The sequence below is a fragment of the Cyprinodon variegatus genome, unplaced genomic scaffold, assembly GCF_000732505.1.
Source record: "Cyprinodon variegatus isolate N-32 unplaced genomic scaffold, C_variegatus-1.0 Scaffold427, whole genome shotgun sequence".
In the NCBI taxonomy this organism is placed as follows: Eukaryota; Metazoa; Chordata; class Actinopteri; order Cyprinodontiformes; family Cyprinodontidae; genus Cyprinodon; species Cyprinodon variegatus.
In genome coordinates this window covers 264,009-278,652 of record NW_015150880.1, presented here as the reverse complement: position 1 = coordinate 278,652, position 14,644 = coordinate 264,009, and the positions used below count along the sequence as shown (strand labels likewise).

Below are 14,644 nucleotides of genomic sequence, written 5' to 3'. Positions count from 1 at the left end.
CCCCCCAAAAAAAACAAAACAAAAAAAACACAGCCTGTTGTGCAACGCAAGTTTGTGTAAGAAAATGCTTGTTATTTAGGCTACTTTAATGATGTCTTGGTCTTTCGCGTGGCAACGGAAAGCAAAGAAAAATGGAACAGAAAAACAGGAAGAACACGCATAGCTTTTCAAGAACGCCATAGTGTCAACCAGTTTCTTTGATCGATTGATGTAAACCTTTTTCAAAGGATATAGTTTTACACATGGTGCCTACATTAGAACAATGTTAAACTGACGGCTCACGGAGACATACAGTAATAATAACTTTATGTGTAGAGCATTTAATAAAAAGCTGTTTTTAAGTCTTGCCAGATTGTTTTTCTTTAACTGGATATATGTCAGATCTATAACTGGGCCATTCTATTGCATAAAGATATTAATCAAAGCCATTCTGTTGCATTTCTGGTGACTTGGTAAGCTCCTGACCTCCCACATTTCTGCCATATTCCCTTCAAGGCTTTATATTATGTTTTTTATATCCTGTTTTAACACTGTTTTTTTTTTTTTTTGTAACTCCACTATAAAAGGTCAGAATCAGTGAGAATACACAGAGTAGTTAACAACATTCCCACCTGAGCTGCTGATTCCTACAGCTGCTCCACAGTCTTTTAACTGATTTTCTAAACAATGTTCTCCTAGTCTAGCCTTTTAATCTATCTGGGCAGTAACCTCTTAATAGCCATGCTGCTGGCCTGACAACCTGTCTATGGCATTTCTTTAGGTTGTGGATTTAACAGCAACAAGAGCAACTAAAAGTTAGTTTTCTTCATGTCTGTTTAAACTTCCTTGCTTTTTTTAGCTGCTGCACAAAATTCCATTAAGGATTTATTTATTACTCTTTAACTGGAAATGACTGATTCGTTTTTTTTTATTAATATTATTTTAAAATGTGTCTCACTAACAAGCTGCTAGGTCTGGTGTATTATGCTGTTGAAAAATGTGTTACTTTTTTTCTATCTTAAATTTTGCTTTCTGAGAAAGCACAGACAGGTTTTTCTGAAAAAGGATGCGTTTAAAGAGATGCATGTTCTCAACTTCTCTATTTGGATTTTAGATGTGCTAAAAACAAGATTGAAAATGCATTTAGATAGTGAAAAAAACTCAGACAAAACTGAACTAGAAAAGGAACTAGACACTTCTGTAAAAACAGACCTTAGTGAAAAAAAAAGCCTATTCCATTTTCAGACTACAATTGTCTTTATATTGAAATATTTCCTACATCTAGCCATAACCTTTCAAACTACAATTCATATTAAAAGAAGGGGAGAAAGACTATTCTATTTGCCCCATATGGACATGGGGATGTTTATGTGACGTGAGGATCATTAAACACTTCATAATAGTTTTATTTTCCAGTTCTACACCTGGACACACTGCCTGCTTCGGATGATCGACCATGTGCACCGAAATTAACGTCCACCAGCTGTCAATGGCGGGAAAACAACAGCATGAATACAAACTGGATGGCAAGGAAAAAACTAGAGAAATGGGGCTGATCTAAAAAGAAAATTGTGAAATATATGCAAATGACTACAATGAATAAGTTAGCATTTATGGCAATGGAATCATTCAGCCATAAAAGGCGGTAAGCATAATAAAAGATAATGAGAGTAAAAAGCTCATTTATTGATGCTCATAAAATCAGAGTTCTGTATGGCAATTTCTCATTTGAGCATTACTTTAATACATTCTTACATGGACCTCTAAGCATTAGGAGGCCTGATATGATGGGCAAAAATCCATTATCATGAATAAGTACCTGGATATTCACAGTAAACTGTACAGGAGTAATAACACTCATATTATTTACAGGTTGGATCAGAGCTAAGGTTACTCTGAAAGTATTGATACTCTAACACTGTATCCAGACAATTTGTCTTTGTACAGATACTAAAGACAAGTAGTCTTTGCATATTTTTTACTATTGTTGATTTTAGATTATTGGATTATTTGCAGTTCAGAGGTAGAAGTAGATTTTCTACGTTCAGAAAAATACGTTTATGCTTGTAATTACTTTTCATTTTTATCCCTATGGTATTAAGAAATTTAATATTTTCTTGGATAATGATATCATGTTTGAAATTTTTGTATCCAAATTCTAAGAAGGCTGAAAACTCATGGGCCTCAGGAAGCACTTATTAGGACTCTTTTTTTACTCTTCTGTGGCCATCTTATAAGATTTTGTGTGTTAGAGAAGCACCTTCTCTAAAACTGAGAATTTACTTTGATAAGCTCGCCCAGAAGGGTTAGGGCAAATAGTGTACTAGGATGCACCATTTGACCAACTGAGAAAAAAAAAACACTATCAAAGGTAAAAATGCTTGCTGAATAATATATCCTACTCATGCATGAAGCTGCTGCAAAGCTAAAGAGTTGCTTTAGTAGAACACTACTGCACCCTAAGTGAAAGGTGAAATAATGACAAAAAGATAAAACCAAAAACGTGCATCATCAGGCTAATGCCCACACTAATAATGCCAAACCTTGTATAGAAGCAACCAGGATGAGAGAAAGAATCAATCAAAAAGAGAAAAATCATAAGAAAAGTCTGTGACGCAAATATTTTATCATTAGTTTTCTCTCTCAAATAACTGAGATAAAACCTAACTTCTTAAATGTGATGCTAAACTATTTGAAAAGATGCTCAATATTTGGCAAAAAATAAGAAATACCAAAGTACGAGTTTTTTTATTAAATAGATCTTGTTGGATTATTATAAATAAGTTCATAAGCTAAATATTACATTAAAAGATAAATATTATTTTAGATAGAGTTATAGACTATACCTTAGTTTAAGGTCTACAAATGTGTCAGCAGGCATGACCTTACATGACACTCTCACTTTAGGACAATCTTGACCAACATAGGACAGTTTCCTAACATAATCAAGTTTATATTATTTAAAAACCAACAACATCCTTATACTTAGATGTTATGCTCCAACAAAGTGGTGATTTAAAACTGCCTTACTTTACTTAGAGTGATGAACGGTGCTCCATTAGAATCTACCTCAGGCTGGATGCGGCCCGGCACAGTAATTTATCTGGCAGTCAAGAGCCAAAAAAAGGCCATATTGTCATAAATTAAGGGTATATGTTCTGTTAATGTGTATAAAAAGGCTGAAACTACTCCATAAATGGGAGTACAGTTATAATGCCAGAGCAGTGCTCTTTGTTAACTCAGTGAATAAGTCAAAAGTTTGATTTTTACACCTGCAAGCATCCCTTTCAAAAGAAAATATGACGCTGAAGTGGCCCAATATAAAAGAAGAGTTTGACACCCCTGCTCTACACCGTCACTGGGGGGGGGCTTGTAAAGTTTCTGACAGAGTAAGATTTATGCAGGCATTCTACTATATTTCAAGCAGGAGTCGAAGGCTACTTTCATGTCAACATTTCTAAAAAAAAAAAGCTCAGCTTTGAATTAACTTTTTAAAAGTATAACATATTTGTAAATTTCCTATGGAACAAAAATGGAAAACAAAATACATTCATCCTTAGAGGACAATTAGAAGAAGGTCAGACACACAAAAACGTCCTTTACCATGAGTGTCGTCGGACTGGTTAAAACCACACAGCTGACAGATGGAGCGGACCCACTTGTTCATCTCTTCCTCCGTCTCAGCTACGAGATAAAAAGTGCGATCTGAGGTCTTGATGTCGAAGACAAAGCTGTCCTGGAATTCCTTCCTCTTGAAGGTCAGGCCAGCGTCCACCTGCTCACAGCAGTGCAGGTCGATGACCCGGATGGGCTTCTTCGAGTGGTCGTTTTTGTAATACTCCAGAACATCGGGGTCACCGCTCATTCGGCCACTCCGAAGTATAAACCAGCGTTTCTTCCATGCCTGAAATGAAAGAAAAAGGGTATGAATGGGAGCTTAATGTCCAAAAACAATGCATTTAAAATCCTATAACATTGAAGAATCATCTGTCATTGGAAGCAACACCATCTTAATTAGCATTCCAAGGAAAAAAACAACACATTCGTATAGGTTTAAATCTCACTGTGCAAAAAGGGAAAGTGTTGCAATGGTGGCAGTCTCAACAGCTGGACGCTTGATCTGTTGTTTACTGTTGATCAAAAACACCAAAGAGAAAAGTCTGCCTTTTTAAGCACACATGTGGTTGAGTGTGGTTCGTGTATATCTTAGTGACTGCGAGGGGAAGGGGGGGACTAGCAGGTGTTTACTCCCTCCCAACGTATTTCCTGTGCAGATATCCCTCACTGAGCGAAGAGAAGCAGCGCTCCTCCATGACAGCTTCATTGAAAGACTGCAGACTCCTTCCGCTACAAGAACAGGACAAAAGGCAATTTTCTGCTCCATTCAAATCAAGTCAAATCAGCATATAGTCACTGAAGGTTTATCTGAGAAAAAACAAACCGCTGCTTATACAGGTGCAACTATATACATTAGAAGATTGTAAAAAATTGTATTCGTTTTAAAGAATTCAACAAAAAAGTGTCAATGATCTGTTATGTAGATCCATTATACTCTGACTTATTATGGTAGGTGTTTACTTCTATTCACTTGATGATCTTGGCTAATTACCTTGGCATACTAAACAAAGGCTTAGTGGGGAAAAAACTTTGGTAGAAATAGTAACACATACATGTGACAGGGAGAGCTGCAGCCCTGTGGGGATTGTGAGGCAAATCCAAAGTCTAGACCAAAGTAAGTGAAGCTGTCTGCCGGGTCAGTTTCAGAACATTTCATGCTCCCCTTTACTTAACAGCTTTATAAATATGCTGATTTCATTTCCCAGTAAACTTAGTGCCGGTTCACAACCCTCAAAAGTACCAAAAGTTGTTTCAATAACCACAGCATTGTTTGTTCTTGGAACTGCAAGACCAAAACCCAAAAGCAAATCTATGAAGTCTGTCACTATTAAGTAGAAGCAAGGGTGGATGGCCCACATATACCACACTGATGGAGAAATGCATGCCATAGAAGCCTCTGCAATGAGAGCTGTTTATAGCATCAACTTTACAGAATACAGATAGCCTTCAGTATCCTTATAATGATCCTTTTTTATTGGTCTTACTTTATATAAAAATGATTGGAGATACTAAATGTTGGGCTTTGGTTAACTGGGAACCATATTGCTCTATATAAGCAGGAATAAATATATCATTCTATTATTTATTCAATCTAATCTTTTGTTATTATATAACTAAAACACAATGTCATTTTATTAATAATGTATTGTATTGAGCTTCACCTCGATGAATACAATAACATCTATGTATTTGTTTTTTATGAACAGCAGCCTTCCATGATTCATCTCCACATGGTTAGGCAGTAGTCATTGTAAAGACTCTGTTCTCTGTACTGTGACACAAAAGAGGAAGATAGACCAGGAAGGGAAAGGGGGCATAAAAGAGTGTGGGGTGGGCTTTTGAACATGTGCCAGGGATGCACTTCCAGCAGGCAACGTCTCACATGCAGGCTGCTGACACACAGGATCCTGCTGGCCCCCTCCCCCTCCATGAGCACAGACACTGCCGCAAGGCTAATGCTTCCTCTCCCAAAAAAAGAAAAAAAATCACCCTACAAATACGATCTTCTTAATCTCTTCTGGAGGTACGAACATTTTTTTTTTCTATTTTGGGGGCCATTAACCTCAAGATACAGAGATGAAATGAGTGATGGCTGACAAAGCTTCCTTGGCTTCACTGCCCTGGTAATGTGTGTATTGGCAACCTGTCACCATCTGTAGCGGCTCACAGGGACATTAGGATGGAGAGTGGAAACCTTTCCTATCTATCTTCTGATAGGAAAAATGGAAAAGTTACAGAGGGAATATGAGTGAACTCAGCAGGTGTATCAGCGAGTCTGAAAACACAAGAGAGAAGGAGAAAATAGTAAAACTAAGGACCTAATTTCAAAGCTTGGGTGTCTACCTGGATCCTCTGCATTAGTATGCAGGTTTACTTCAATCTGGCTTAAACAGAAATGGGATGGAACCAACTGGCCCAAACAGACTTAAACAATATCTAGAATACCTAAGTGTAACAGGAATGAACAGGGTGATAGACAGGAAAGACAGAATAAGCGGATGCTAATAATATAATTTATCTTGATGTAGAAATATAGAAAGTCATAAATATATGTGTTTTTACCAAAGTACTATGAACTTTCTTAAGAAAACTCTTTTGACCTTTTCCATTGATGCAATACTAATATCAAACAGAGAACCTGAGTAGTTGTAGTTTAACCTGAAATTTTAATGTTTACTATTTTTATTCAGACTTTAAAAAGTTAAAGAGGGACAGAAAATTGTTTTTTTTTATGCTTTGCCCATTTAACATTTTTCCCCCTAAAATTCAACAAAGAAAAACAAAACAAAAAAACTAGTAGCTCCATCACCGTCTGTCTTAAAGTGACCAAGTGACCTTACACATTTCTAAAGTAGTAGATTGCTCTGCATGCATATAAAGTTGTTCTGCATAACTTATTGAGCCGTTAGTCTTTTATATATAATTTGTATGTGTAACACTATATTTTTCTTTATCTATTTGTGTTACTGTGGATTTAATGTATCAAGATCATGTGACCAGAGGAACGATATTGCTCCACAACTTATGCCAGAGGTTCCTCCTACAAAGATAAACATTCTACAGTCCTAAAGTTACACACAGCTTGGGAAATAACTGCTAATGGTCTATAAAGTGTCTCTTTTGCCTATATTCTCTGCTGGCCAGATGTTGAATTCCCTGTCGAGTGGAAGTCCCAGAACCCCCCTCATGTATGAATTAGTTTTCCTAAAATTCGAGAATAAAAAGTATGCAATCAAGGGATGTACTGAAAAGTAATCTCAGACACTGTCATCATTTTTAAATGTCTTTTCAGTTTAGGGGATGTTGCCATTATTACTGTTGTGTTATTTGTTGCAGCGTGTGGGGGGGTCGAGCCAGGGTAAAAAGAGCGGGGTGGTTTATAGTTGGGTTTTATGTGTTTACTTTTTTTTTCTGTTTATGCGCTATATTAAAGAAATAAAAATCTAGGCATTTGTATTTATTTTACATTTAATCTAAATAATAGCGTATTTTCAGAAGCTGTGTCCATAATGGACACATCGTATTTTAAGAGATACCAAATAATAATTGGTTTCAGAATTTCTGACTAAACATCCAGGTCACTGCAATTAATGCAAACATATAAGAAAACTGCACCGTTAAAGTGACCTTGTTATGCACAGTTTTAACTGTATTTAAAATAAAATTAAATAATAATAGCAGGATAGAAAAAAAAATCATGTTTTAACTACAAACAATTACTTGGAACCAGATGGAAACATGAATGGGTTTGAATTACAAAGGAGTCATAAAACAAGCAAATATGCTCAGGTTAGCTTAGACTTAGCAAACAAAGTGAATATTGTTAACAGGAGACACGTGAGTTTATTGACCACTGCGGCTATATTAAGTCAGATTTGTATTTAAGAATAAATGGCTGTTTGTGAAACATTTTATTACTTTAAGTACTAAGTATATTAATGCTGTCTTATGGAAACTGCAGAAGCTCTGCAGTATCGTGAGGCACCGGTGAGGAAAAAGCTGGCTCTAGTAAAGGAGTGTAGTGGAACAGGCAAGGTGCCTAAAGCAGAGAAAGATGTAATTCACGGTTTGGCTGTTTTTCAAAGGGTTGATAAAAATACATTTGAAGCACAAGCTTAAACTAAAGGCTGAAGATGGTACAAAGCAAAGATTAATGTGGGAGGAGCAAGAGCTGGGTCCTTTAAGGAAGGCGGGACAAAAGAGAAGGGCCCTCTATTTCTTCTTTGGTAAGCCGAATGACAATATTGAATGTTTTAAGGTAAAAACTATCACGAAATTGATATAGATCAACTAATACTGGTAAAAATGTAGAAAGGTTTTTACTGTACTTTAGGACTGCAACTAACGACTATTTGCAAATTGATTAATAATCCGATAGCCAAAGCTTCCTTAAAGAAGACTTTTTACGAAATTAAACCAGGTGAATCTAAAACTTTTCCACCTAAAGCCGGGCATACACTGTGCGACTTTCTCAACCGTTGCACACAGCTGGGGTTTCGTCATACAGTTTGATCAGTACTGTACGACACGACGGGTTTCGTGGTACAGTGTGAGTTCAAAGCTCACGATGTATGTTCGGCCCAACGCTCTGATGCGATCTACCTGCTCACACTGCACGACTAAAAAGCACGTCGGGCTCAGCTCCGCAGTGAGATGGGGCTGATTTGACTTGTCTATCCGGAAGCCAAACAAATAGAAGGGGAATATGAAGCTCACTATAGTGAAACGCGCTGCCTTGGCAATTTGTCCAATTCTGTGCTGAAAGCCCTAAAAAGAAAAGGCGACGACATATTTGTACAAAGACATGGCTGAGCAAACGTGGCTACTATGGTCTGTCAATTTTGCAGAAAGAATTCCATTTCACTCGCACCCCACCATGCTTCGTTGTTTACATCTGAGAGGACGAATAAAAAGAAGAATCCTTGTTTGTGCATGCGCACTGAGCGATTTGCCCACAACGGTCGTGAGTTCAGGAGAAAAACAAATATGTTTGATTTTCGCCCGAACTCACGATTCCTGATCAGGAGGTGTGGTCGTGTGCTCGTAACCCCCTGTACACTACACGACTCACAATCAGGCTGAACGTCGGCCCGATCGAAAAAAATTCTCACATGACTTGAAAATCGCCCCAAAAATCGCATAGTGTACGCCCAGCTTGAGGGCTTCTGGATAGAGAAAATGACAGGCAAAACATTTTTTTTTATCTTAAATTTAAAACATTGATATATTTTTTTTTTACAATTTTGATATAATTACTGCTCTAAGTGGGTCACAGTGTCAGCCAAAAATATATTTCACAGTCTCTAAACTCCAGTTAATGATTAATCGATTACTAAACGAGTTGACGCTTATTTCAATAATCGATTAATCACTACTAATCCGATTAATTGTTTCAGCCCTACTGTAATCTTAAGGATTTTAAGGCATACGCATGACGTTAACTTAATTTGTCAAAGAACTAATCATGAAGCACTTGGATCAGTGTCATTATAGAAAAAACAACAAATTGGGACAACTTTAGCTGTTTTAAATTATTTTAAAAGTGAATGTTGTTACTTTTTTTGGCTAATTATAGACAACCAATAATGATTCACTAACATATAAACACCTTCCCCAAAAAAAGTATCTTTATTCAAACCTCCTACTTTATCTATGTAGACCCTATCATAATTATACATTTCCTTTGGTTTTTCACATACTGACAGTAATGTTTTAGCTGCATACATCTTTGTCTCCAGGAAGTGGAGGTTATGATCTTATCTTCAGTGTGTGTAGCTAATGCGAACCAAGGTAGCGGGGTACACAGCTTGTTGATTTATTTCCAGTCAGCCTGATTTACTGGTAACAGCCAAAAACGTTTATGTCAGGGAATCAAAAAGAAATAATTAATTTCCAGGAACTATGTAATAAGCACAAATATGGGAGGGTTATAAGGACATGAGTAAATGTAATGGTAAATGTCGTAGTACCACTGATTCCAAAGAAGAAATACTCCTTAGTTTTCCGCCTTTCTTCTGTTGAAATTGAGTCACAGCAACACACAAGACCAAACATTGATGTTTTGATTCCTATCTTAAATAGTTGGAGAAACGTAGGTGTCAATTTGAATTTTGTCTTACTTTTCTTAAAAAGAAAAAGTAGTAATTGAAAACTGGACCACTGCACATTTTAAAGTTTGGTTAGTCCTGATATCTAACAGCTTTGGTCAGGGTGGTAGACACAAAGCAAAAATTTTAAAGAAATGATGTAACATTACAGGACTGATCTTATCCTTAGCCACAGTTTCTATGGCCTCAGAGTCTAATCAATTGTTGTATCAGCCTGCATGTGCATCCTGTGCCATCCATGACTCAAATTTGAGCAAAACTTCCCTAACAAAATGGATCACGAGGGAGGAGGACAAGAAAATTAGCCAGCCAACCCACAGCCTGTCCTACAGAGCATGTCTGAACATATCGATCACTGTCTAAGCACTGGGAAGTAGGAGCTGAAGCTGTAGAACTAGGCTGAACTCTCCAGTCTTTCCCCTCCCCCATCTCACAGCTCAGAACATGGAAAAAAAATAGTGTGTAGGGGAGGGTAGTAGGAGGCAGAAACACTGCCCTTGATAACAACTGGACTGGACAGTCCTCAGGAACACAAAGCTTTGAACCAGCCCACAAATTACACAAAAAACTATGTAGTAGCTAGAATACATATTACAAACCACAAGGGATATGTTGCAACTCTCATATAACAGTGCTTGCTCATCATATTACATCCTTTCTTTTTTGCAGGAGAGATCAAAGTCAAATAAAAGGTTAAATCCAAGCTGAAAACAGCACAGTGTTTGAAACTAACAACAATCGCTATGAAAATGAGCCAGACAAGATCTGTGAAAAGTGCCACCTAAGAATGGAGTTAAAAATCTAACGCGTTGCCGGTTGTAAAGGTCTTAAGTCATAATAAAAGAGAGAAAGATTGCCTGCCAGCCCTCAGAGTTCTCCATGAGAGAGAGCAGCCATACACATCTTTGGTGAGAAGGATTCAGTCCCTGTCTTGTATAACTACTGTATCCCAGGAAGGCTTGAGTTGACTTTTTTTTTTATTGATTTGTCCTATACCAAGATCCAGAAACACAGAGACGGCCTCACAGCACAAAGGATAACACTTCTGCATCTATTGTAGATTATGGGGAAGGAAAGCAAGTAACAACAAAACTATAGACAACTTCCCTTCTGAGAGGGCTGCTGACTAAAAATAGAATCAAAAACTGTCTCATCTGGAAGGATTCTTTTGTTTCTCTAACATATTGATGTTTTTTTTTATTTTTTGGAGAATGACAGAACAACCATTCTGTTGGAGGAAATCAACGATTCACAGAAAAGCTTCCTAAAAATGACATAAGTGTTTTTCTTAACAGTTTTGCAAGACTTCAAAGAACACAGAGCTAAAAAAAAACAAACTCACCACAGGGAAATTCTAAGAGTCTTGTTTATTTGCATCAAATTTATCACTCTACCGCCGCAATAGCTCAGACTAATCAAGTTAGTCATGGAATAAACAATTAACCAAGGTGTGCCCTTTTACAGGAATGGAGAAATGTGTGTTTAATAGTAGGCTGTGTCAACAGGCGGAATGATGGGAATCAGTCAACATGTTTTTTAAATGGCTATCAGCAAACATCCAAGTTAAACAAGAGTGTTATTCAGGCTACAGGATAGAACAGTCTTGTTTACCTCGGGTCCTATTAAAGCAGAGGAGTTAGCAGGTTGTTGTCGTTGAATCTGCCTCCCCTAGATTATACCTGCAGCAGCACACACACACACACACACACACACACACACACACACACACACACAAACTACAATACTTGTTCTGCTTTATGTAGTGAGGACCATGTGCTGACTCCTATTGCCTTCCATTGATTTTCGGTCATTTTCAACCCTTTCTATGCCCTAAACCTAACCATTACCTCACCCTAATTGACACCCTAGCCCTAAAACTAACCGTTAGCAAAATAGCTTGTGAGGACAGCAAAATGTCCTCACTTTGAAACAACTGGTCCTCAATCTGATCGGGAAATTGAAAAAGTGGTCCTCACTCTGATGGCTAGACAGGTACACACACACTATACAGCTGCACAAACACTGGCAGGGAGTATATCTATGCCATGTAACCACTTCACCTGTGGACATCTGCTACCCTAAGTAGCCAACTTTTGTTTTGGTCACATTAGCACTAAATGATGAACATCTCTTGAACCTGACACTTGCTTAATCCTTTGCAATGATACATCCCTCCTCCTGCTTGACCTTTAATCAATAGGTCAACAGGTACTAATCTAGGCTTTGGCCGGCTGCTCACAACAGGTGAATCACATTTGTGAAAAGCTACCCTTCCAAAACCACTCACTGTAAAATCTCTGTAGAGCCTATTCAGAAAAATGTGAAACATCTAAGACTTCTTAATGTCTAAAACTGATATATAATTCAGAACTTTTTTAAACCTTCAATAGTAAACAATTAACTAAAGTCTCCACCCAGACTGACCAGCCAATGTCAGCTTGTCAAACCTGTGATGTTTTTAAAAGAACTGAACCTCGGTCCATCTACTAAACATGTAACATAAAATTGTTGGTACTTTTAAAGGGGTTAAAAGAAGGTGGATGACAACAAAGTAGAGGATTCTGCTCCGTAGACACTTGAAAACCAGAGCTACTACTATACTTGGTTGGTTTAAATTATAGCTTTTTCAATACAGAGCAAAACATGAGTGAAGATCTAAATAATCCTGGTGTCTGAGCAGCAACCTCTCGCTGACCTTTTAAAACAATTTTTGGAGCAGTTGGAGAACAACTATGCAAGAAGGCTACGTCCAGGAAGCAGCTACCTTAACCAGGTTGTGTCTGCACTGTAAACAAATGCCTTCTTTCTCTGATCAGGGAGGGGAGATGTGAGGCAGAGCATGATGATTCAACTCAAGTTAAAAAAAGAGGCTGTTCTAGCAGCTAATCTCCACAGGGCAGATCTTTTAATCTATTATCCAAGTCGAGACAACCTGTATTTTGGCCGCATGGTAAATGGCCTGTACTTATGTAGCGCTTTTTCAAGTCAGGAGACTTGACCAAAGCACTTTATACTACATTCAGTCATTCACGCACACACTCACACGCTGATGGTGGCAAGCTACATTGTAGCCACAGCTGCCCTGGGGCTCACTGACAAAAACATGACGTTTCAGACTATGGTCTGATCTGGCAAGCTCATGAAATAAGATAAGAGAGGTGGCTTTACTTTACAAATATTTGTCTATGTGCTTGGAAGAAAAATATTCATTCATTAATACCCACAAAGTTCTACTGAACTGCTGAATGATTTAGCCAAAAATCTAAGTTGTAATTTTTCTTTCAACCAATAATGTGATTGCGATTTAATTTTCTTTTCTTTGGACTGATGACTAGCAGATGTAGATTTTGGTGTTTTACTGTTTTCATGACCTTCAAAGCTTTCTTGCCCAGAGTCCATTTTCACAGGGCTTTACTGTAACCGTTGGGTGATAAAGTGCTTACTTCTACTCGCATGCACTGATCTGCATGCAAGCTGCAACCCTGTCGTCCCCACTTAAAGAGCATCATCACCGCCTAAAAAGCTGGAGTGAAAAAGTCAGCGTCTTCGTTGGTCGGTGTCTGCTCGTCAAATTGAGCTTCGCTAAATCGCAATTATATTGCAAAAGCAATTAATTGCTTAGTGCTGTTTCAAAAACATGATTACATCTTAGGCTTGTTACAGGCTACTTACCCCAGGCTCACACCGACTCCGGTCTTACCGTTGCGGTGCGGTGGGTGCGGCGCCGCAGTGATTCCAAGTCATTAAAAAGACGTAAACCTCTCTCACCGGCTGCTGAGCTGTCCGGCTGCGGTTACCGAGACACTCCGGCGCTGCAGAAAATTCCGCAAGAAAGCTATCCTTGCGGCGTGCCGGAGAACCTCCGCAACAAGCTCTCGCAAATATCCTTATTTGGGCCGTGTTATCGCGTGAAGTTACGTGAACTCAAGTGAACTTCTGTTAAATCTCCGGACCTGTTGCCGGAGCCGCAGAGCCGCACCGCACCGTAGTCAAAAGGGCGGTGTGAGAGGGGGTGTGCGGGAGTTGCGGTCTCTGTCGGCTCGGTAACCGCACCGGAGCCAGTGTGAGCAAGGGGTTAGGCTTTTCCTTTCATTATGTTGACTTAACTTTCATATTAATCTGCATTAAAATAAGGCTTGAAATATGCCTTCAAAGAGACATTCTCATAAGGAGCTAACACCTGTATGTATTTTACACACTTTTAATTGAACTTGATTCTGATGAATGTATCCAAAATAAATGGCTCTCTTTGGACAACATACATTGCATAGCTAACATTATACAGTTATACAGAGATGAAGTGACATTCGTAAATTTTTAAAAATTAAGTCACTGAGAAACATCTGCAGTGGGATATTTGTGGTAAGGTGACATTTACCCAGTACAAAAAAGGCATTCATTTGTTTTATTTTCTTCAAAACAACCACGAATTAGATCTTTGAGGTAATAAGTAGCCTATTTATTATATTTCAATATAAACTATCAAATATGTATCTAAAGATCAAAAATCTTTCCACTGGTGTCATTATTTAGTATGTTGTAATTTAGTAACTATACTTTGATGGTATTACAATAACTTGCTGATTACGAAACATTACCAATTATATACAATTTACATTTTATTTTGTTTAAACCGTCGTTGTTTAAACCATTCATTATTGGGAGAGCAAATTCAATCCATCCGCTTCAAATAAATACTTATTTAAATATCCCGTGTTGTTTAAAAATGCTGCATCCCCCCCCAAGAAATATATTATATATATATATATATATTAGGGCTGGGCGATATAGAAAAAAGCTTATCGATAAAAAAAAAATGCATATTGATCGATATCGATAATTATTGAAAAGGTTTGAAACCATATTTTATGTGCAGCTCTGCCTGGACTTTTTATAATATTGCTAAATGATTTAATTTTAATAAAAAACACAAACACAGA

General features: G+C 37.7%; 1 protein-coding gene across 2 annotated transcripts in view; it reads right to left on the bottom strand.

Moving 5' to 3' along the window:
* The window catches only part of gab2 (GRB2 associated binding protein 2), a 62,269-nt gene that overhangs the window by 28,802 nt on the left and 18,823 nt on the right, over positions 1 to 14,644 (bottom strand). For both annotated transcript variants that reach the window (XM_015388553.1, XM_015388556.1), the window contains exon 2: positions 3,583 to 3,883. In XM_015388553.1, coding sequence (XP_015244039.1) covers positions 3,583 to 3,883 — 301 coding nt within the window. The remainder of the gene's footprint in view (positions 1 to 3,582; positions 3,884 to 14,644) is intronic.